Source organism: Populus alba, chromosome 5 (assembly GCF_005239225.2).
Source record: "Populus alba chromosome 5, ASM523922v2, whole genome shotgun sequence".
Classification (NCBI taxonomy): domain Eukaryota; kingdom Viridiplantae; phylum Streptophyta; class Magnoliopsida; order Malpighiales; family Salicaceae; genus Populus; species Populus alba.
The window spans coordinates 4,743,228-4,766,025 of record NC_133288.1 but is presented as its reverse complement, the minus strand read 5'-3'; the positions used below and the strand labels follow the sequence as shown (position 1 = coordinate 4,766,025).

Below are 22,798 nucleotides of genomic sequence, written 5' to 3'. Positions count from 1 at the left end.
CCTCAATTCTTTCATTCCTTCATTAATGCCTTCTGCTTTGACCTTTCCCTTCCACCCCAAATACGGTTTGCACGAAGAAAAACACCACTAATTGGCAGGATAGCAATCTTTTTCTTGCTTTTGACGTGAATTGATTGGTAAACCAGAACACAGTACAAAGCTAGCTACTGTGGTCTAATCACATGAATGGCATTGACAGGGACTGCAATTAAGAGCTATATCACCCTACTTTCTCAAAGTTGTTTCACCGACCCCAGCAAATTTATACTTTTCTCACAAGTCAACAGCCCTTGATCAAGGAATTACTGTCTTTCATTTTTATGCTTAATATTTTTGTGATTCAATGATTCAATGAATGGAAAGACCACCATTTTCTTTGCTGGATAGACTTTTTTCTCGCTTTGCTGTTTAACTGAATTTTTAAATATTTTTTTAATTTTTATTTTATTTTTTTACTATTTTAATGTTTTTAAATTATATGCGGATATCAAGAATGAATTTTTTAAAAATAAAAAATATTTTTAAAAATAATTTCTACTACACTTCTAAACAAGTTTTTAATAAATCAACACGGCAGAAAAAACATATGTACCCTTAGTTATTATTATTTTTTTGTAATAACATATTGATTAGTTCATGAAAAATGATTATTTTCAACTAAACAGATAGTTACCAATGTTTCAAGTTTAGGTTAGATGGAAAATATATTCGTTTGTTTCAAATGTTGGTGCCTGTCTTGGATTCAAATTAATTTAAAAGGCCTAAAAGAAAGAGAAATGAGAATTATGATGAATACTCTATTAAGAAAAGTTCAATTTAATCCCTTAATTATCTTTTTTATTGCAATTGGTTCTCCATCTAGGAGACAACATGGAATGGTGCACATGCTGTTCTCCTGCTTTTTACTAACTCAGTCTTCCACATGTTTCTATAGTAGTCCGATATGCTTTTCAAAAGTAGTTTTTTGTTTAAAAATATATTATTAATTTTTTAAATTTATTTTTTATTTTTTTATATCAGCATATCAATATCATTAAAAAATACTAAAAAAACATTAATTTGATATTTTTTAAGTAAAATTTATTCATAAAACACACTCAAAAACAGAATTTACTACACTCCGGACACTAGAAGAAAAATACCTAATGTTTCCACTCATTCAGCATGAGAGCACGAACTACTGTAGCAATAGAATATTCCTATGGCTCGGGAGGGCTAGAATTGGTTAGAAAAAGCTTGAATATATAGCAAGTTCACTATTTAACACAATCTCTAATTACAGTAGGAGAAGGACCTAATTAAGGAACGATAGATAGATGGGGGACTCAATCGAGAAACGATACATAAATGAGGACGAATATGAGGTATGCCCAAATAAGAAAAAAAAAGAAAAAAAGTATATATCACCTCAGGAGACCTCTTCAAATGGGTTAAAAAAACTCAGCAAAGTTACCATTTCAGTTGCTCGGAAAGGCCCGCTTTTCAAATCATTCTTGCAAGAACAGGGATAGAAAAACATGAAGAGGCGGGAAAAAAGGGCATCGATTTCACTTGTCAAAGCTTGACACGATAAAAAGAAAACTTGAACAAATGTCACGTTAAAGAACTTTCAGACCTCTAACAAGCGGCTAAATTGCCACTACTTTTCTATCTCCTTGAGAATTCATGGCTGAGAGATGAGCTTCAAGCTCCATCATCGTTAAGCTATGTAGCATATGCCTAACTAGCAACTTCTTGTGCTACTTAATTAGAAGTGACATGCCAACCTTTAGTAAGTTGCAATCATGGGTTTGTGGTAAAGATTTTAAAGCCATTAAATGATGCTCAATTTGTTGAGTGGACAGTAATGTGATTGGAATATATCTTGTCTTTCATTTACATTTGTCTCCATCCATGTTCGGTAAAGATCATAGTCATCAAGCAAGCATGGTTATGAATTTTGAATTCAATTTCCTCACTTTGGGTGTTTGTTTTCGTGAAAAACGTTTTAAAATCTATTTTGATTAACAAGATATTAAATTGATTTTCATATGTTTCTTGATAGTTTTAACATACTGATATTAAAATTAAAAATATATATTATTTTGTTATATTTTCAATCGAAAATCACTGTATTTTTCACCGCGCCGCCAAACATGCTTTATAAATTTATATTAGTACGAAAATGGGCTTCAATGTGCGAGGAATAATTTATGGAAGTAAAAAAATTCGATGGTGGACTTGCTAGCTAATTCGGTTGGTGAACTTTGTTTGGTGTTCAGTTCGAGAAAGAAACATGATAAAGTCATCTTTATACCTAAGACGGGATGGATTAGGAGAGATCGAGAGAAGAATTCTCCATCATCATGCCATCTAAAATCACCTAATATTCTCATGAAAAAGAAGAAAAAAAGCATCCTCCAACACAATCATTAATTAATCTGCCATGAAAATATCTTGAGAAATCAGGAACGGTTGCCCTTTCTTGCCTCGAGGCGACCAGTTAGCCTGAATCTGGGCTTGGATTCCCCTGGTCGTCTAACTCCATTGACTAAACCTAACTTCAGCTGTAAAACATCTAAACAGGCAACCAACCTACCTCATTGTTGCGTTGGAAATACGTTTTCTCAGGAAAGTTATAAAGAAATGCTTTGACCAGCAGTACCTCAATGATTTATTTTCCAAGCCTGATCTACAATTTCTCCAAGTTGCTCAAGGCAATGAAAACCTAGCTAGCTAGGAAGTGAGCCCGTCGTCAAATACCCACCTCAAGAATAAAAAGTTGGCATAGCTGTCGTTTGTTTTCTTGTTGGAGCCATCCCTTCGAAGTCCGTCCCCTTTTTTTAAAAAAAAAAATTAATGTGAAAAAATATATTGAATTGATTATTTTTAAATGTTTATTTACAGTTTAAGAAAATATATAAAAAATATTCACATCTATCATGTTACTGAACACACGCTTACTTTAAGAAATTTATTAAGTGTCTCATATAGATATAAAAACTTTATTCCCTAACACTTTATGAAGATTAAAAATTCTTGCAAGAGAAAATACTTAGATTTATCCGATCGAGGAGATTTTGCTTGGTGGTCTCCGAGTAGGACTCATTAAGAGTGAGACAAACTCACCAGATCTCAACCTTTCTCAATAAATTTGAGAATGCTAGACAAGATAAACTACACTTACCTAAACGCCCATACATCAAACACCTGTCGCAATTTCGAAACTTAAGTCTCATAACTCACACTTCTAAATAGACAACTCGTTATAACAAAAGCTAAATCTTGAATAAAAATGTTATAGATTAAGAAATATTTTATTCTGGATTATAATAGTAATTTTATATATTTTTTATTTTTTTGTAAATAGATAAATATTTCTTTAGCTTTTTCCACAATAATATACATGCTTTTCTAATTTTCAAGTATAAGTAAATAACACTTTTAGCCTTAAAAAAGCAAAAAAAAAAAAAAGCATTAAAATATTAATTTAAAAAAACTCGATGCTTTGGAATCTCAAACATCTTTTCGCTCTCTCTAGTATCTGTTTTTTTTTTATCTTAATATTGTTAATAGACAGCATGTATATATTCACTCCTATACACCCTCGAAGAACCCTCCTATCGTCATTTTGGAACTTTCTAAAATTTGAAGATTGATGTTAAGAAATTAAGACTGTAAGGAGCAAAAGGAAATATATTTAAATTATAATAATTGAAACATTAAATTTTCCATTGAATGATGGTAAGCTAATCAAATGGAGTTGATACTTGGGGCGCCTACTTCACTATTGCTGAGGTCTCTCCTTCTTGCGTAGTAATGATTCTGCGATAGAAAATGATACAAATTAGGAAAAATGATACAAATCTTAAAAACATAGTAGGTTATATATATATATATATATATATTATCTTATGTTGAATCCAAGATTAATTATAAAAACTATTTTAATTTAAAAACTTAAAGAATAAAGGAAATCTCAAGAATCGTTCTATATTAACTTTATAACATGCATTGATCTATGGTAAAAAGTTAATTGATTTGAAACATGTACACAGTTATTTTATGTTGAATTCGATATCAATCATTTTAATTTTAAATTTTCAAGATATTAAATATCTCCAGCACTAAAACATTATTTACAAGTACATTTAATTTGACACTTCAAACTTATTATTTTAATAATCAAGGACACATTATTTCATTCAACAAAATCAAGATAGTTTTGTTGAGATGTGGAGTCACATATGAGTCGCACATCAACACAAACTAGCTTCTCAATGTACAAAAACACTAGTCAGGCCGCATTTTAGCGGGTGGAAAAAAAATTAATGGAAAAAATAAAGGAATAAGTGTTTTTACCGTGTGTTTTGCCATAAAAAATAAATAAATGTATATCTAATTCAATAAAGTGGAAAATCATATGTGAGAATAAATAAAAAATAATTATTAACAACAATTAAAGACTAAGTTAAAAAATTAAAAGATATATTCATATAAAACAGTTAAAAAACATCATTAGACTCTTAAAAAAGCTATCTATCAACTTGAAAAACCTAAATTCCAGTTAAAAAAAAAACCTAAAACAACTTTCTTCTCAACTTTGATCTATTTTTTTTTAGCAGTATAAAAGGGTAAAAAAAATACTTTAATTGAGCTTATTTTATTTTAATTCTCACCAATCATGAGCTTTATAGTTCACCCCACAGGCATGGATTATTGCAAGCATTTTGGATCAACTGGTTGTCCAAATTTTGTATCCAATGCATGTCATCTCACTAAGAGTTCAGTTAACTATAGCAATGCAACTTAACCCCTAACATAAATAGTCCCTCGAGGAAAAAACAAATCGAGCTCTTTCTAAGGGCATAAATTGGCCGCTGAAATCTTAAACTTGCACGAGTTTTGTTAATATATTAATATTAAAAATAAATTATAAAATAAAAAAAAATTAAATAAAAAATACTTTAAAAAACTACTATTACGATAATAAAAGGCATTGTGATATCAATTAGAATTTTGGCTGAGCAGATAAAATCAGCATTTTGTATGAAAACATGATATGTGTGTGTATGGCGATGGGCACTGCTACCATGGTGTGAGGTCATGTCATTCTTGTAAATGGTCATTTTGACAGCTACAATTCTCCACTTCTTTTCGGTGGTGAAAGCTACGCAAGCAGTAGCCATCATGACCATGGCGCAACACTAGCGGTCATCCTCATCCCTAGCTTTTATACGACAGAGATACTGCACTAATCAAACCTAGACTGCTTACCTTAACCATACTCTTCGTCTCTACTAGAACAAGCTTTAGGATGTTTTAAGATGTTTTTGAAAATATAGTGTAAATCGTGTTTTTTTTTTTTTTAATTTTAAAAATTTTTTTTATTTAAAATATATTTTTTTATATTTTTATATTGTTTTGATATGTTAATGTTAAAAATAATTTTAAATAAATAAATTATTTTGATAAATTTCTAAATGAAAAATATTTTGAACCGGCAGTGCTATCACGATATCAAATACAATAGCTTTGTTTAAAAAACTAATATCAAGTAAAAAACAATGGAGTTTTGAAATTAAAATTTGTTATTTAGTAGCCAGTAATTGTAGAGTACTACTATCTTTTGTAAACGTAGTAGATTTCTTATAATCTTGCATTGTCTTCCATTAATGAAAAGAGTGTACATATAGGTTACAGAGAAACTAATTTACACCTAGACTTAAGGAGCCTGTTACTAAATACAAGGACATTTGAATTTGAAATATGAAATGGTGATCTTAATCCTGATATGCCCCCTTAAGATAGGCCACGAGTAGAGAGGCCAATCTTGTTGTGCAAATGCTAGAATTGGGAATGAGATAGAGGCTTTGTAAGAAGGTTTGCAAGTTGGTCTGCATGAGCCACACATAGTTTACCAGTTTGAACTTTTTTACGTAAAAAATGATAGTCAATAGCCACATGTTTCATCCTGGAATGAAAAACTGGATTTAAGCTTAACTGTGTGGCTCCAACATTATCACAGTAGATGACTGGTGTTTGGATCTGATCAATGTAAAGTTCAGACAACAAAGAACGAATCTAGCATAGTTCAGCAGCTGTAGCAGTAACAACTTAATATTCGGCTTTAGTTGAAGAATTAGTGACAATCTTATGTTTCTTAGAACTCCAGGAAATGAGATTATTGTCAAGATAAACAAGGTTGGCACTGGTGGAGGAGTAATCATCTTTGCTCCCTACCTAGTCAGCATCGGAAAAGGCATGAAGTGATATTGGTGAGTTGCTATGAAGAAGAAGACCATTATTGAGGGTGCCACAGAGGTAACACAAGATGCGTTTAACAATTAGCCAATGTTCATCTGTTGGTGCATGCATGAACTGAGACATTTTGTAAACAGTAAAGGACACATCTGAACGTGTGAGAGATAAGTACTGGAGGCTGCCAACGACTGTTCTATATTCAGTAGGATTGGAGAAAGGTGAACTAGAAGACAATGTAAAGGATGAGGAGTTGGTTGACAATGGAGTAAGGACAGGTTTAGCTTGTTCCATATGTGTTCTGGCAAGTAGTTCCTGAATGTATCGCTGTTGGGAAAGAAGGATACCATTGGGATGGGAAACAGCTTCAACACTAAGGAAGTATGAGAGATTGCCCAGATCTTTAAGAGAAAACCTTTGAGCTAGACGAGTAACAAATTGAGACACAAGATCAGCATTGTTTCCAGTTAGTATAATGTCATCAATGTAAACCAAAAGGTAAAGCAATTTGGTGCCAGTTGCCAGAGTAAATAAAGAAGTATCAGAATGAGAGTTTGTGAAACCAACAGCCAATAGAAATGAGCGTAATTTATTTGAGGCCATAGATAGCTATGTGAAGTTTGCATACATGACTAGGATGATTAGAGTCAATGAAGCCAGGTGGTTGAGCCATGAATACCATAGATAGCTATGTGAAGTTTGCATACATGACTAGGATGATTAGAGTCAATGAAGCCAGGTGGTTGAGCCATGAATACTGTCTCTGAAAGACTGCCTTGAAGGAATGCATTATTGATATCTAGCTGGCGAAGGAACCAATGGTTGGCGACAACAAGACTAAGCACCAAGCGAATTGTTGTTGGCTTAATGACTGGACTAAAAGTTTTAAGATAATCTACACCTGGCCATTGATGAAAACCTTTAGCCACAAGGCATGTCTTATACCTGTCAATAGAGCCATTGTAAGGGGAGTGTAGTGATAAATTGTTGAGATCTGCTGTCACGTGGTGAGATGCACCACTTTCAAGGAGCAATGTTGGATCAGTAGAGGCAGTGTTAGTGAAAAAATTAGCTTGTGGCTGCCAAGAAGATGTGGAATGTTGTGATTGGGAATGCTCAGTAACTGAAGACTGAATTGGGATCAATTGGAAGGAGGGATAACGTTTGGCTGTGTGACCTTGAAATTTAACAAAAATCTTGATATGGTTTCGATGGAGGTTGATTTTAGTGATAGGGAGAGTTGTTAATTGATGAATAGGAAGGTCTGAAATTAGGAGAATGCCACTGGTGAGTAGTGGCAGGGGAGGAATAAGAGGGACGGGGATTGTTGAAACGAGGGGCACGCCATGCATGAGTTGTCTTTTGCATGAGGTTGGTTGTAATGGGAAAGGACGTAGCTAAGGTGTCTATTGTTGCATGGGCTTCAAAAGAGATAAGTTTTTTATGAAGCTCATCAAATGAGATGGGTGTGTCACGAGCTTGGATTGCTTGAACTAGTTCCTTGTACTCATCTCCTAGGCCATCAAGAATTTTGTCAGTGAGATCTTCCGGATCGACTGGTGCATCTAGGATAACCAGTTTATCAGCACGTGCTTTAATGGAGTGAAGAAACTCAGTGATGTTCAGAGTTCCTTTGGTTGGGTTTTTAACTCTGTTCTTGACTTGTTGGATGTGACAACGAGAAGGTTTTGCATATGTGTTGGCAAGGATGTTCAATGCTTCCTTAGCAGTACATGCACAGGCAATGGAAGGAATGATGGTAGGCAAGAGAGAGTTGATTATAGCATTAAGCAGTAGTTGATCCTGTTGAATCCAGAGCTTGTAAGAGGGATTTGTGATCGTGTTGTTGTCTGTAGTGATAGTGTTTGGAGGGCAGGGTGTTGAACCATCAATATATCCAATGAGATCATACCCAATGAATAACGTTTCAAATTGAAGTTTCCATGAGATGTAATTTGCAGAAGTTAGTTTAAGAGGTGTTTGAGCAATGGTATTGATGGTAATGAGAGGAACCTCACAGTGAGTATCTAAGGAGTTGGTTGGGGTGGTTATGGTTTCCTTTGGGAAGTAAAAAAAATTTAGTATTGTTGAGACCGTGAATTAGCAGAAGAGAAGAGAGACTAATGAAGGAGAACCTTGGATTGCTCTGATACCATGTAAACGCAACAGATTTTCTTATAATCTTACATTGTCTTTTATTAATGAAAAAAGTGTACATGTAGGTTACAAAGAAACTAATTTACACCTAGACTTAAGGAGTCTGTTACTAAATACAGTGTAATTTGAATTTGAATTTGAAATATGAAATGGTGATCTTAATCCTGATATCTTTAAAAAATAGTCTTAATGTATCTCCCCTAAATTCTCTTACAGTTTTGTTATAAGGAGGGATTTTTATAACATCATAGATGTATTTATAAGAAATCTTAGGTAGTTTTTTTGTTTTTGTTGTAGTAGATTAATTAATTTATTTTTATTTTTTTCTAAGTCTATTCCTTTTTTCTTTTTTCTTTTTTTTGTCATGTCCCTGTATTTTGTTTTGATTATTGATTTTATGGTCTTTTAAATATATTCTCTATGATTATAAAATAAAATGGTTAAACATTAAAAAAAAAAAAACTCTTGATAATGGATTTATTATTGGATCCCACATTTTAATAAATGATCCAATAACTTATGAGCGTTTTTATTGTTATTTTTTAATTTTTCCTGTTATAATTTTTTTTTTTTTTTTTGTAATAGTTTTAGAATGATACGCCTTCAATTTAATAGTTGTATATAGAATTTATACGACCTGTGTTGACTCCAAGTCGTAGAATAGCACATTGATATCTATCGGATAGTGTTGAAATCGTCACTCCACTTCCAAGCTACATGCCTGATCTCTTCAAAAAATAATAAAAATCCAAGCTATTGTAATGGGATGACATCACGTTGTCATCACATCTTGCTAATATTTTTGAATGGCGATAACATATTTTTGGGAGAACAATTAATTAATAAATATCACCGCGAAGGGATCATGTCCAACGTGCAGTGCCTAATCCATTAATCTCATCACTTAATTGCCTGTTTATGATAATGAAAATTACCTGACATACCGAATTGCTTTAATTAATTATCCTAATCAATTTATTTAATGCAAAGGGCTATATTTATCACGCATGATCCATTTGCAGCCGCCTTTTCTCCCTTGACCCATATCTAATTCTTGAGTCATAGTGCAGCAATCAGTACTGTCTTCTCTTCTCACTCATCACCTCTATATATGTCAAGGCCATAGGATAGCCACAAGCAAGCACCATCCCGAGTAACTTAGCAAGAAAACCAAGGTTGCCTCGAGTGTTTTTCTCTGCTTCTGTTGATCAGACATGGGCGATCATGGCTGCAGCGGCAACCTTCCTCCTGGATTTATTTTCAGCCCATCTGATGAAGAGCTCATCCTTCACTTTCTCGATCGCAAGGCCTCTCTCTTACCTTGCCACCCTGACATCATTCCCGATCTTGGTCTTTATCCTCAGGATCCTTGGCAGCTTGAAGGTAATTATTAATTTATCCCTGTACATCTTGATTGTTCTTCTTTTTTTCTCAACCTTTTCCTTCTTTCTCCTTTGATTTTTCTCCCCGTAAGTTATGTATTGCATTCTAGATCAAGCGAGGGTTTGTTTTCATCTTCTTAGACATAAAGAGGAAACAAAAAACAAGAGAGTTGCATATATTGGTTCAAAGAAATAGCTAAGTACTAGTTGCTATCCTTTTGAGTTGGACAGGCAGGGCTCTGTCGAGTGAAAACCAGTGGTACTACTTTAGTCGAGTGATGGAGAACCAAGCAACAGGAAATGGGTTTTGGAAGCCATTAGATACCGAAGAACCTATATTTAGTTCGAGTGCTGGTAAGAAGGTTGGATTAAAGAAATACCTTGTGTACTGCATTGGTCCCGAAGGTGTAGAAACAAATTGGATGATGCAGGAATATCATCTTTGCAGTGGTAAATCGAATGGCAAATCCTACAAGAGAAAGCAAAAATTAGTAAGTAAAATCTTTAAGTTTCTTTTTTATATTCACATACGTACACCATCAGTTATAAATATTCAATCTAATATTATGATTTTTAATTGTCTGGTGCAGGATTGCAGTAAATGGATCCTATGTCGAGTGTATCAGAGGGAAGGAAGCTGTTCCAGGAGTTTAAACCACAGTAGTGATGATGATGGCACCGAGCTTTCATGCCTCGATGAGATGTTCTTATCAATGGATGATCTCGATGATATAAGTTTTCCAAATTAGTTTCTGAGTATTGTTTCGGCTTATATGTTAATGAATCATGTGCAAACACGCACATCTTAATTTATATGTTTAATTTAGATAAAATTAACAGTGTTCTTAGACGTTTTGCTTGTGGGAGACTTGTTCTGCTGTGATGATGTATCGAAATTCATCATTTTTGAGTTTTAAAAATATAATATCAGTTTTCACATACAGAGATTGAGATTCAGTCCTTTGTTGTAAGATCTTCAACGCACTATCTGCAAATCTAACTAGCACACAATATTTTATTTTTTAACACGTTGCCTAGTGCCCTGCTCCCACTATATCTGTGGTCTTGCATGGCTTCCTTTGCCCCCACCATTTTCTGCTTCTAGTTTTGGAAAAACAATTTCTCTTTTAAAAACAATAAAAAGAGTATAATGAGACGTATCCTTCATATTTCTTTATCTCATTTATTTCAAGATAATAATTAAATACTATTTTATTATGTATATTAGACTTTTTTATGTGTATTTTTTAACGTCTTTCGACCCCCATATAAACATACGGTATTATGTCTACTAGAGCTCGACATTGTTGAAGGAAATGGAATGAGTGGTAAATCAAAAGGAAGCTTGCTTACACGCACCAGAACACCACTATATTGGGTAACTTTAAATATGGGCCCAATCCCAGACATAATAAAAAGAAATGGTAAAGCTGATAGATGAAAAAAGAGAGATTTTTTTTTGGTTTTGTTTATTTATGATAGATTTTTTATTTTTTTTTAATAAATATAAAATTAAAAAAAAACACATTTATTAATTGAAAATAAAATATTCTTTATTGGAAATATTTGTTTTTTAGTTCCTTGGTTTTCTAGAACCGAAGAACATCGAATCAAATAAAAATGATAATTTTGTTTGCTTCCTCAAGTATTTTATGGTCAATTCTTTTTATTATTTTTTATTTAAATCAAACAAGAACTTTGTCTTTTGTTTTGAAAAGATATTTTTTAATAAACATGTTTCTAAGTTTTTCTTAAAAAAATATTTTTAAAATTAATAGAAAAATGAAAATAAAAACAAAAAAAACGATTTTTTAAAAGTAAACACGATTATTCACACACCATTTCAAAAGCCTAGATCGCACAAAAGCCTATTGAATTTGAAGCAATATTCATTTAAATTGTGCGACCATTCCACGGCCTTATGCAGAAATTAATAATTTAACAATAAATAGAATAAAAATTTTATGTTTTGAATTTAATTTTGTATTAAATTAGATGATATTTTAATATATAATTTATATTATTCTATAACACATCCCCTTAAATGAAAGTTTTTTGAGTTTAAAACTTTTATATACCCATATTACCTTGTGTTTAATTTTAATCAAATAAATAAGAATAATAAAATTTAAAATAATGAATGCTTGATAATCAAAAGTCTGATATTATTAAATAATTAATTTAACCCAATAGTTTAAATTTTTATATGAAATTCTAAAATATTATTTATATTATTCTTTAAAACACACTATATCAAAAATAATAACAAAATTTTAACAAACAATATCCAACTTACACACTCCTTGAATAATAGGTAGCCAATGAAAAAATAAAATTATAATTTATTAATTTATAATTTATTTTTAAACCAGAGGACTTATGCTCAATTTATAGAGAATTACAATTAAAACAAAATTGAAAGAAATATTTATGGCATATTTTGAAACAAAATAGAAATAAATTCCAATTGGCTATCATTATTGGTACTGGCCAGCCACTTACTTTGAATCCAGGAAAGAGCTAAATTTAAATGTCCAACCACCAAGTCGCCAACCACGTTAATTCTTACATATGTTAATGATTGAACAAATTATAAAGTGTTTGGTTGCTCTGATTATTGATTGGAAATTTATGAAAATTGGGTCTACCACAATAAAAAAATCTTGTTTCTATATGTTTGGATTCAGATAATTATAATTAGGGATGCGTATTTTGCCTGCTTCAAAAGGGGTGAAGACAATGAACATGTTGAAATAAAGTAGAAACAAACAAAAATAATATTCGAAGAAGTTTATGACCAGAGACAAGATGTTTAATGTCCTCATGATATTGCCGGATGAAAATCATCAAGAGAAGAAACAAAGTACTAAATAATTATATAATTTATATTTTAAAATTGATGTGATAATTTAAGATTTTATATAGGACATTTATATTATATGCTATTAGAATTTTGATAATTAAACAATTATAATTTTAAATCTTATAATTTCTATTTTATTTGATAAAAGTTAAAACATAAAAATATATAAGTCTATGTAAGTTTTAAATTTAAAAAGTTTTCACTTAAAGAAATGTATTAGAGAATTATATAAATTATAATATGATATCTTAACTAATAACTTAAACTTTTTAGATTAAGATGTTTATATAAAAATATTTTATTTCAATTACACTACTTACCAAATTAAGATTAAAACCCACAAACAAACAAGTTATAGTTATTAAATACGGTTCAGTTTAACGAGTTTACCTAAAAAATTAGGATCTAGAGGCTTGATTTGTTATGATTTTTAATTGAATTGAATTAGGTATAATCTAAATAACTCGGTCAATCTGGTTAACCTTATCAAACCTAATTAATTCATACATAGCCGGGTTAGTATTAAAGATTTTTTTCTAAAAAGAATATAACAATGTTTTAATAAAAATAATTGATTTAGATTAAGTTGATGATCAGCATGTTAATACAATAATTGAATAACCCATGTCATTTTCCAGGTTAGTCTAGAGATTAGGTTTGATAACCATAAGAAGAACAGGCAGAGCAACATAGTTAATTAGAATATGTGCAACAATGGTAAAGGACCTCATGAATCATGATGAACTAGCTAGCAAGCATATACATTTGTTCTAATTAATAGCCGACGTATCCTTTCTCCGATGCAATCAGGGTTTTTTTCATCTTAAAATCTGACATGTTTAGACCAAAGTATATGTTTATAGACTGGATAAATAAAATGAAACTATGAGAAAAACTAACGTGTCAAACAAATTTTTTAATAAAAACAATCATAATTTTTAATTTAATTGTCAAATTAGACTGGAATTTTATCAAAATGTTCTACGAGTCCTGTTTTCCAAGAGGGTTAGCCCGCTAGCAATAGCTAAGATTGGAAACATGCCCCAAGTTTCAGGCAAAAAATGCTTTTTAAAATTATTAATTTTTGTTTTCCTAGTTATTTTTTAATTTCTTTATTTATTTTTCTAGTTGTTCTTGGATTGTTTTTCCTCTTAACCTAATTCGGTTTAACTTCTATTTAAGCAACTTTCTAAGTTATTTCAGATTTTCATATTATTTATAAAACATAATTTTCTCAAAAACTATTTTCTATTTGAAGTGTAAGCCGGGTCAAAATTCCAGACTTGGAACCGAGGACCACACAGGCATGCTCCCTTCAGGTATGCATGCACTGATATCGATACTGCACTTCTTTAACCCGTTCATTATTGTCTTTAGTTTTTTCTCATCCATATCTATAATTCTGGGACATCTCGATTCTGATAAAAAAAAGAAGCATAAGCGCCCCCTTCAACTCGGCCAAGAACATTATTTCTTCAATTTCTAAAGACTGTTTTCCGGAATCCATAAGGTACTGATTGTTCGGTTTCAACATCAAGCTCGAGAATCACTTTTTTTTTCCGAAACAAACAAGGGCCCTATCCAGTGAAATACACTGTTCTGTAAAACCTTCCAGGATCCGGAATCGTAAGGATCCACCTTCAGGTATAGCGAGAAGTTCACATCGGAAATCATAAATTGAAATTTCAGAATCGAAAAGGTGAGGTAGTTTGCACTCTGTGATTGTTTTCCTGATGTAATAACAGCTTCTCGGTGCTTTTTAATGATCGGTTTCGGAGCAAGTTCACACAACATGATGAGAAGGAGATTTTGCTGTAGATTGCCAGCCATTCTTTGCCTAGCAGAAAATATGATGTTCTGTAGACAATTTCTCTATCTCTCTTGGTTATCGCTTTTTTTTTTTTCCTGCACATGGTGTTCTTCTCTGTTCAGATTCGGCTTTTCGATTCCTCTTTGCCGTTCGGATTTTTAGAGTTCTGATTTCACCTTTTAGTTTTCAATATTGACTTAATCTCTGTGCTTCGAACTAATTTAGAAATCATCATGGATCTCTTTCTCCTCTACATTTAGAGATCCTGCCTGATTAGGCCAGTTTATTAGTCAAAATCGATTGGATGAATTGATATTTTCGATGAGCTTTTTCAGGTTTCCTCAGCTATATATATTCTAATGTTTCAGACTGGCTTCTATAGTTCTTGCATTGAAAATCATAGCTTTCCTTTCCCTTCTCCTTGCATGTTCAATGATATGTTTGATCACAGAGAAAACCAGAGAAAAGCAATGTCATTGAACGTGTCGAAGCCTTTAAACAGGCATCCTTGAACATGGTTTGATTAGTTTTAAGAATTTCCAGACAACATTGTCTTGTTAATTGCTTGATTCTTGGTTTTAGTCACAACATACGTATGTATTCATTCTTTCGAGACCAAAACTGAAATGGTGATTGTGTCATCGGGTTTAACTTGGGGTGGGATGGGTAGTGCAGTGATCAAGTTTAGTGACCGCACCTTTTAATTTACGCACAGGTTTTTTTTCTTGAAATATATATTGTTTATTTTTATTCATTTCTTGAGCTCAGAGTATATGCTTGAACATGTACTTTATTCCTTGTTATTGCTTTTCAGATTACTAACTAAAATCAAGCCTCTTGAAATGAGATTAAAATTCGGCACTGGTTTCGCAGAAGGATTCTGATAATGGAGGTGAATTTTCTGAACAATTTGATTCCAAAACGGTTAAGTAGGCTTATATCAATAACTTCAACGTGCATCTTGTTATCACTGTTTTTTTTTTTTTTTAAAAGATTTTTTTATTTTATTTTTCTATTCACTATTATTAGGCTTTTTTTAGTTTTTTTATTTGAAGAAAATAATTTTTAGATCATTGGTCAGTGCTATGGTGTGGGTTACATTAAATTTTTTTAATGTTAAAAAAAATATTCATGCATTTTTGCTTATGTGTTTTCTAGCACAAAATTTTTTTAAATCGTGTGAAGACTAATTCAATGTGACTCGGTTAACTTTGTGGATCCAAAGACAACCTAGATGACATGCAAAAACATAGTTTGATTTAAAATAAATATTAAATATGAGATTTTTTTCATATAAATATTGAGACCCCAATATATTGAACTAATTTGGTTCATCCAGTGTTAACTTGTCAATCTGCTTGCCAACTCACGAGATCATAATAAACTCATGAAAAACAAATCAAAATAAATTATAAAGCTCAAATTTTAATAAATCAAATATTGAACGATTAAATTTTAAAAAATCAATTAAAAATGGAACAAAAAATGACTTGATTCAACCAGGGTTAACCCGTGACTTGGATTATGAGACCGAAATAACCTATAGTAAGAAAATTAAAATAAATTATGAAGAAAAATTTGTAATCAATTCAATGTTGAAAGATAAAATTAAAAAAAAATCAATTAAAAAAAGAACATAAAAACGACTCAAGTTACCTGCTAAATCATGACTCGAATCATAAGACAAGAATAATCTCATAAAAAGCAAATTGAAACAAATAATAAAGCTTAATTCTCAATCAACCTCAATATTGAAGGATGAAATTAAAAAAAAATATATTATAAAAAATAAAAAAATCGAGTCAATTAAGTTAACTTATCAAATTTGTGATCTAACTCATGAAATTAAGACTACTTCATAAAAAATAAATTGAAAACAGTCGTGATGTCTAATCTCCAATAAATTTAATGTTGAAGGAAGAAATTAAAATTGAAAAAATCAATTAAAAAAGACATAAAAAACAACAACTCAATTTAATCTAAATTAACTAGTCGAACTCGTGAATCGAGTCATAAGATAAGGATAACCTAATAAAAAGCAAATTAAAACAAATTATGAAACTTGATTCCCAGTCAACTCAATGTTGAAGAATAAATTAAAAAAAAACTAATTAGAAAAAAAAAAACTTGAATCAATCAAATTAGATTGTCAGACTTGTAGTCCAGGTCATAAAATTAAGAAAACTTTATAAAAAATAATTTAAAAATAATTATGAAACTTAATCTCTAATAAATTTAATGTTGAATGATGAAATTAAAAAAAAAATTATTTAAGTGAATAATATTTTGTGAGGAGGGGTATGGTAAAATCTATTCTCTTTTTATTTTTTGTTAATATGATTTTTTACTTTTTACTTACATTTACATAAAGGATTGTAATATATTTTAGTAAGGGAGACTTGGAGACTTAAATGAATAAGCACCAAGTATTTAAAGATTCTCCTCGTGATCATGATGCTTTTGTATCTTTTGTTCTCTCCTACTTCAATCGGTATCAAAACATAACGATTTTTTTCCAGTGATGGACACACAAAAATATCATTGATTTTTTGACTGGAAAGCCTGATGCGAAATTTTTTTGAAAAAATAAATAAATATTTTTAATTATTTCTAAAAACTCTTATAGATTTTTTTGTTAAAGAAAATAGTTTTTTTGTCTAAAGAAAATAGTTTTTTTTCATTTTTAATTTTATATCCATTGTTAATAATAGGGTATTCGTAGTAACCTTTTCGGCATATGAAGCTTTAATAAATAAACAACAAATATTTTAATAATCTTCCTATAATTATAACATTCCTGGTGCTCATGTTTAGCACCATGAAGAAAAGTAACCAAAGCATGCCGTGAAGCCTTCTCCTTCAAAGAAGTTTCTTTTCTTTTCTCCGAGCAAACGAGGGGGAATATGCCGGCACAGAGTCATGATTCCGATGCCGGCACCGATGTTTACCCTTGTGAGAGTAGTCTGAATTGAACACGGATTTTCCCTCATGGGCTTCATGTTTAGCGCAGACCTGAACCTGCATATTTTGAGTTATTACAGCTAGTTTTTACAGGATATTTGGGATGAGTTTTTATACAAGCTCAGCTTCAAGGCATAGCAAAGAAAGAAAAAACCATCAAGAAAAATATAACTTGAATTGAATTTTTATGAAAAATTTATTATTAATATTATTATTTTCGTATTAGTTATGGAATAATTAAAAAAAAAATTAAATTTAAATAAAAATTTATAATATTATTTAATAACTATATTAAAAATGAAAATTGAATACAGTTTAAAAATAAAGAAAAAGACAGAAAAATACCAAGTTGAGAGTGGCCTTGCTAGGGGTGAGCAAAAAATCCTAAAAACCGATTAAACCGACAAGATCAAAAAACAAATAGTTGAAAAAACCAAACCATAAAACAAAATCGATTAAAATTTTGAAAAAACCGATTAGTTCGATTCGGTTTTGTTTTTATAAATCTGAAATAAAATAAAAAAACCGAACCGAACCCAAACCGAAAAAACCTAGAAAAAATTGAGTCAAACCAAAAAAAACCGAGCCAAATCAATTTTTGTCCTAAAAACCAAACCAAAACTGGTCGGTTTGAACCGATTTTGGTTTTTTTTAAAATAAATTTTAATTTGATTATTTTTTTAATAAAAACCGAATCAAACAAAAAATAATCAATCTTGTCTTTTTTTTAAAAAAAAAAAAAAACAAGTAAAATTGAGACTATATGTATACTTAGAGGGTGTTTTTGAGGTTTTCTCCCTTTTTTTTTAAAAAAAAAAAGGAAAGAAAATTAAAACCATTAAAGTAAGGTTTAAGGATATACTTGATTGAAATTTCTTAAGACAAAAGGGACCATATTATTTAAAATCACAAAGTAGACAAACCAACATGGATTTATTTAATCACTCACGTAATTGAATGGCTTTGGCTTCCACGTAAGGCAACAAGTGTCATCGACGACCAACCATCTCCCTATCACGTTTCCCTGTTCATTTCTCCTCCCTGTAATTATAACAATACTCCCAAACCTCTCTCTCTCTCTTCTTTCTCTCTCTAACAACAACCGTACATAACTCAGTGGTTTCATGGCAGTGTGTGTGAGACAATCAAGAAACAATATCATCAACCTTGTCAAATCAAAGATGGGTTTGTTGGGTCTCACTAACTTGAGTTCTTCCGTGTCTTCTTTGAACAATGATCACATTACACTATCTACAGCTTCACTTGCTAAAGATTTGAGGAATGAAAGTTCAGTTTTTGAAAACAAACCGACCCTTTATAGGACTCGGCGTTTTGAGTCCACTAAACCTCATCAAAGGTCTGGGGTGCACAGTAATGGGGCCAGCAGTCAGGTATTATAGACCATAAATGTTATGTTATTGTTGTGTTTATTAGTGATGATGGATTTGCAGAAAGAGTAAATTTTTGGGAGATAATTATTGGAATGTATGGATTTGATGCTCAGTTATGTTTTGCTTTTGTTTGTTGTTGAATTACTAGATTTAGCTGGGAGTTGATTTTGAGTGATGATATGTAAGGAAATGTAATGTGATTGATGACATTGTGCAAAATGGCCTCAAATTTGTGAGGGGGGCATTGGTTTTATGAGAAAGGATAGGGTACTCAATTTCTTAGCTAATTCTGATACTATCTTATTGGTTATGATTTTAATTTTTTATGACTGCTGGGTTTTGTAGCACAGCAATTGCTAAGAAAGAAAATAAAGAAATATTAATATTTACATTTAATAAGCAGCAGTAATTAATGATTCATCATCTTTGTTGGAGATCATTTTCATCAAATCTCCACGTGTTTTTGCTATTAAGTTTTCAAAATAATCCTTGTTAGACTACTGCCTCATGGGTGATGATTATTGTTAGATGCCCTGCAGCAGGAGAAAATGAAGTGGCATTTGATTGACGTAAGATGCATCGGTTAAAATTTTATTACTGCAATAACTTTCATATAGAACTCTTAACATGTATTTTAGAACAGACTGAGAACAATAATTATGTAAATTACTTAGAATTAGGAGGTACATGTAGTGCTTTGAATTAGGCTGCTGGTTGGGATGGGTATGATTGTGTGTGTGTGAGCACGAACATGTATATATACTCATCAAAGCTCCCTTTTATTGTAGTTTTTGGATTTCCCAGGGGGACAGGTTGCATTCACCCCTGAAATGAGATTTATATCTGAATCTCGCAAGGAGCGGATTCCCTGCTACCGTGTTCTTGATGATGATGGTCAGCTGATACAGGGCAGCATCGATGTTGGGTAATTCTTTTTATCTCTTACCCTTTTCTTCCTGGTCCTCCCTCCTCTGGCAAAAGGAATGGTGTTTTTGTTTTACCCTTTTCATATCTTATTGACTGGAAGGAAAGAGCCTCACAAGCTATTGTTTAAAATAGGTCAGTAAGGAAATTGCTGTAAAGATGTACAGTGACATGGCTACTCTTCAAACCATGGACACTATCTTCTATGAAGCCCAGAGGCAAGGAAGAATTTCATTCTATCTGACTACAATTGGAGAAGAGGCCATTAATATTGCATCAGCAGCAGCTCTTACCATTGATGATTTTGTTGTTCCACAGGTTACACGTACATACATACATGTTTACTTCCTCACCATCTTCTCCAGCATCACCCCAACCCTCTTTAACTCGCACACACACATAAACGTACTCACTCTAACAATCAAAACATGTGACTGCAAGCATGATATAGAACATGGAAGGTTTCTTTATACTTGTTAGGTTTTACAAATCTAGATTGAATTTGGCTGAGTTCTTTTCCTTCCTTTTCTAATGTGAATGTGAATTCCATCCCCTTATAAGTGCACTAGCAAGCCCAACACATTCTGGTAAAAGAAAATGACTCATTTTCTATACATTGCAGTACAGGGAACCTGGAGTCCTATTATGGCGTGGTTTTACCCTTCAACAATTTGCAAATCAGTGTTTCAGTAACAAAGGTGATGATTGCAGAGGCAGGCAGATGCCTATCCATTATGGATCAAAAAAGCTTAATTACTTTACAGTAGCATCGACAATTGCGTAAGATAATAAAACTTTGGTGCTAGTTGTATGACACTCTTTCTGAGTAATTAATTTTTTCTTATTTCCATCAGTTCACAACTTCCGCATGCCGTCGGTCTTGCATATTCTCTTAAAATGGATGGAAAAGATGCATGTGCGGTGACTTATTTTGGTGATGGTGGCTCAAGTGAGGTTTGTGTCTTTTCATTTTAGGGGTTAGTATGATAGAATGCCACTACAAAAGGGACAACAGAATGATTCTGCTTCACTTGCTTCTAAGAAATTGTGAATCTATTAATCCCAAGGGATTATGCTTTTGTTTGTCATTTTTCCTAACTGATCAAGCATTTTTAGGGAGATTTTCATGCCGCTTTAAATTTTGCGGCAGTCACGGAGGCCCCAGTTTTATTTATCTGTCGCAACAATGGATGGGCTATTAGTACTCCTACTTCAGACCAGTTCCGAAGTACTCTCCTTTTCTCAGAATTTAACTATTCAAAGCATAAACTGTTTCTATGTCTAAATGTTATCTTGTGTCACTCCACATTTTGGCAGGTGATGGTATTGTTGTCAGAGGGGAGGCTTATGGAGTGCGAAGTATACGTGTAGATGGTAATGATACTCTTGCCTTATATAGTACAGTTCGTGCTGCTCGTGAAATGGCTATACGTGAACAAAGACCAATCTTAGTTGAGGTAGAAGGACAACTGCTTTGCCACTTTTGAACCTTTTTTGGGTTTACTTTGAAATTTCTCTTGCAATTTCAGTGTTTCTTTTGATCCTTCTCTCATCAGGCTCTGACATATCGAGTGGGACACCACTCCACATCAGATGATTCCACCAAGTATCGCCCAGTTGATGAAATTGAGCTGTGGAGATCAGCAAGAGACCCTATTACTAGATTCCGAAAATGGATAGAAAGCAATGGTTGGTGGAGTGGTGAAGCTGAGTCAGAGCTTCGAAGCAATGTGAGGAAGCAGGTAAAACTTGTTTGTTTGAACTGAAATAAAGTTGCTGAAACTCTATACCGTACTACCATGTCAAAGTTTGCATTTAATGAACTATCAGCAACTTAGCCGTTCACTTAGTGGCACAACAAAGCAGCATTTATTCTTAACTCAAGAAAAAGGATCACGTGACAGTATTTCCTAGGATCATGGCAGTCCCAGAAGCATTCTTAAAAAGAATCTTGAAACTGGAGCACTTTGCAATTTAAATTCACCAATTTCAATTATCTGGGGAAACTAAGCTGACTCCTTACTCCTACAATTTTCCACAAAATGTGTTAGATATTATATACAGAATATAGAGCACCTAATGGTATGTGATGTATACTTTCTTTCTAAGATTGGCAATAATATTCATGTAAATTAGCTAAACCACATCATTGAGAAAAATTGGATAACTTTTTTTCTTGAAGTCTCTCTTGGAACTTGTGTAATTTTGTTTTGATATGGAAGTTTAAGCATTTCTCGATGATGTTTTCCTACTCTTAACAATCTTGTAACAGCTATTAGATGCAATTCAAGTAGCAGAGAGAACAGAGAAACCTCCACTTGTGGACATTTTCACGGATGTGTATGATGTTCCCCCGTCCAACCTCAGCGAGCAAGAGAAAGGGCTTAGAGAGACCATCAAGATACACCCACAAGATTACCCATCAGACTTTCCTCTGTAAACTTGTTCAATAATGAAAGTTCCCCATCAACTGCGAATTAAACTGATCTTTAATTAGGGTTTGATTCTGCCCTTCAATTGATTAGTTAGAACAGCTATATAGTTATTAGATCTGGTGGTGTGGTCAAATGCAAGATCCACATGTCCGTGAGCTCGTCAATGGAGCATTCAATCCGGTTAATGGTTTGTGGAATTATGTTTTGTTCATAAAGGAACTCAAATCTTATGCTGATTCCATTTCCATTACGCAGGAAACTTGGATTTAAAGCAAGAATATTTGGCCTTTTGGGTTTGCAATAAAATTTTGCTTAACCGTCTAACCACAACTGTAATTAGAATAGCACAATTATCACTAATCTAACAACATTACACGTTGGTTTAAAGAGACTATCATGAGCAGGGTACCAGCTATCTAAGCATTGAGCTACCTCCTACTCGCAGCTGAAAAACATGCATGCACGGGATTTCTTGGTTGAGTGGCGTGGAGATAGATATGAGCAGACCATTTGCACGATGTTCGAAGGAAACTATTGATGAATCGTCTCTGCAGGGAGCTCTATTGGAGGCTGGGATCGATATGAACCAGTTTAAATTCAGGGAAAAGCCTTTCATGTTTTCATAAAGAAACATG

At 32.3% G+C, this 22,798-nt stretch overlaps 2 protein-coding genes across 2 annotated transcripts; both read left to right on the top strand.

Moving 5' to 3' along the window:
• The first annotated feature begins 9,423 nt into the window (after positions 1–9,423).
• LOC118030476 (NAC domain-containing protein 104) lies at positions 9,424–10,718 on the top strand. The gene is made up of 3 exons (XM_035034600.2): positions 9,424–9,780; positions 10,011–10,270; positions 10,370–10,718. Exons 1-3 carry the CDS (start codon positions 9,612–9,614, stop codon positions 10,526–10,528), a joined length of 588 nt encoding a protein of 195 aa, XP_034890491.1. The 5' UTR covers positions 9,424–9,611; the 3' UTR covers positions 10,529–10,718.
• A 7,679-nt stretch (positions 10,719–18,397) lies between these two features.
• LOC118030449 (2-oxoisovalerate dehydrogenase subunit alpha 2, mitochondrial) lies at positions 18,398–22,469 on the top strand. Its single transcript, XM_035034576.2, has 9 exons — positions 18,398–18,804; positions 19,593–19,729; positions 19,869–20,046; positions 20,351–20,508; positions 20,583–20,682; positions 20,845–20,956; positions 21,046–21,185; positions 21,285–21,470; positions 22,001–22,469. The coding sequence occupies exons 1-9, from the start codon at positions 18,538–18,540 to the stop codon at positions 22,166–22,168; spliced, it is 1,446 nt and encodes a 481-aa protein (XP_034890467.1). The 5' UTR covers positions 18,398–18,537; the 3' UTR covers positions 22,169–22,469.
• The last annotated feature ends 329 nt before the right edge of the window (positions 22,470–22,798 follow it).

What these genes read in the sequence shown, in the direction of transcription:
- LOC118030449 (XM_035034576.2), top strand. Translation starts at nt 18,538, where the DNA reads ATGGCAGTGTGTGTGAGACAATCAAGAAACAATATCATCAACCTTGTC. An exon ending in CAGGGCAGCATCGATGTTGG is followed by an intron (nt 19,730 to 19,868) that starts GTAATTCTTTTT and finishes AAAATAGGTCAG; the next exon opens with TAAGGAAATTGCTGTAAAGA. An exon ending in AAAGACCAATCTTAGTTGAG is followed by an intron (nt 21,186 to 21,284) that starts GTAGAAGGACAA and finishes TTCTCTCATCAG; the next exon opens with GCTCTGACATATCGAGTGGG.
- LOC118030476 (XM_035034600.2), top strand. Translation starts at nt 9,612, where the DNA reads ATGGGCGATCATGGCTGCAGCGGCAACCTTCCTCCTGGATTTATTTTC. An exon ending in GGATCCTTGGCAGCTTGAAG is followed by an intron (nt 9,781 to 10,010) that starts GTAATTATTAAT and finishes TGAGTTGGACAG; the next exon opens with GCAGGGCTCTGTCGAGTGAA. An exon ending in ACAAGAGAAAGCAAAAATTA is followed by an intron (nt 10,271 to 10,369) that starts GTAAGTAAAATC and finishes TGTCTGGTGCAG; the next exon opens with GATTGCAGTAAATGGATCCT.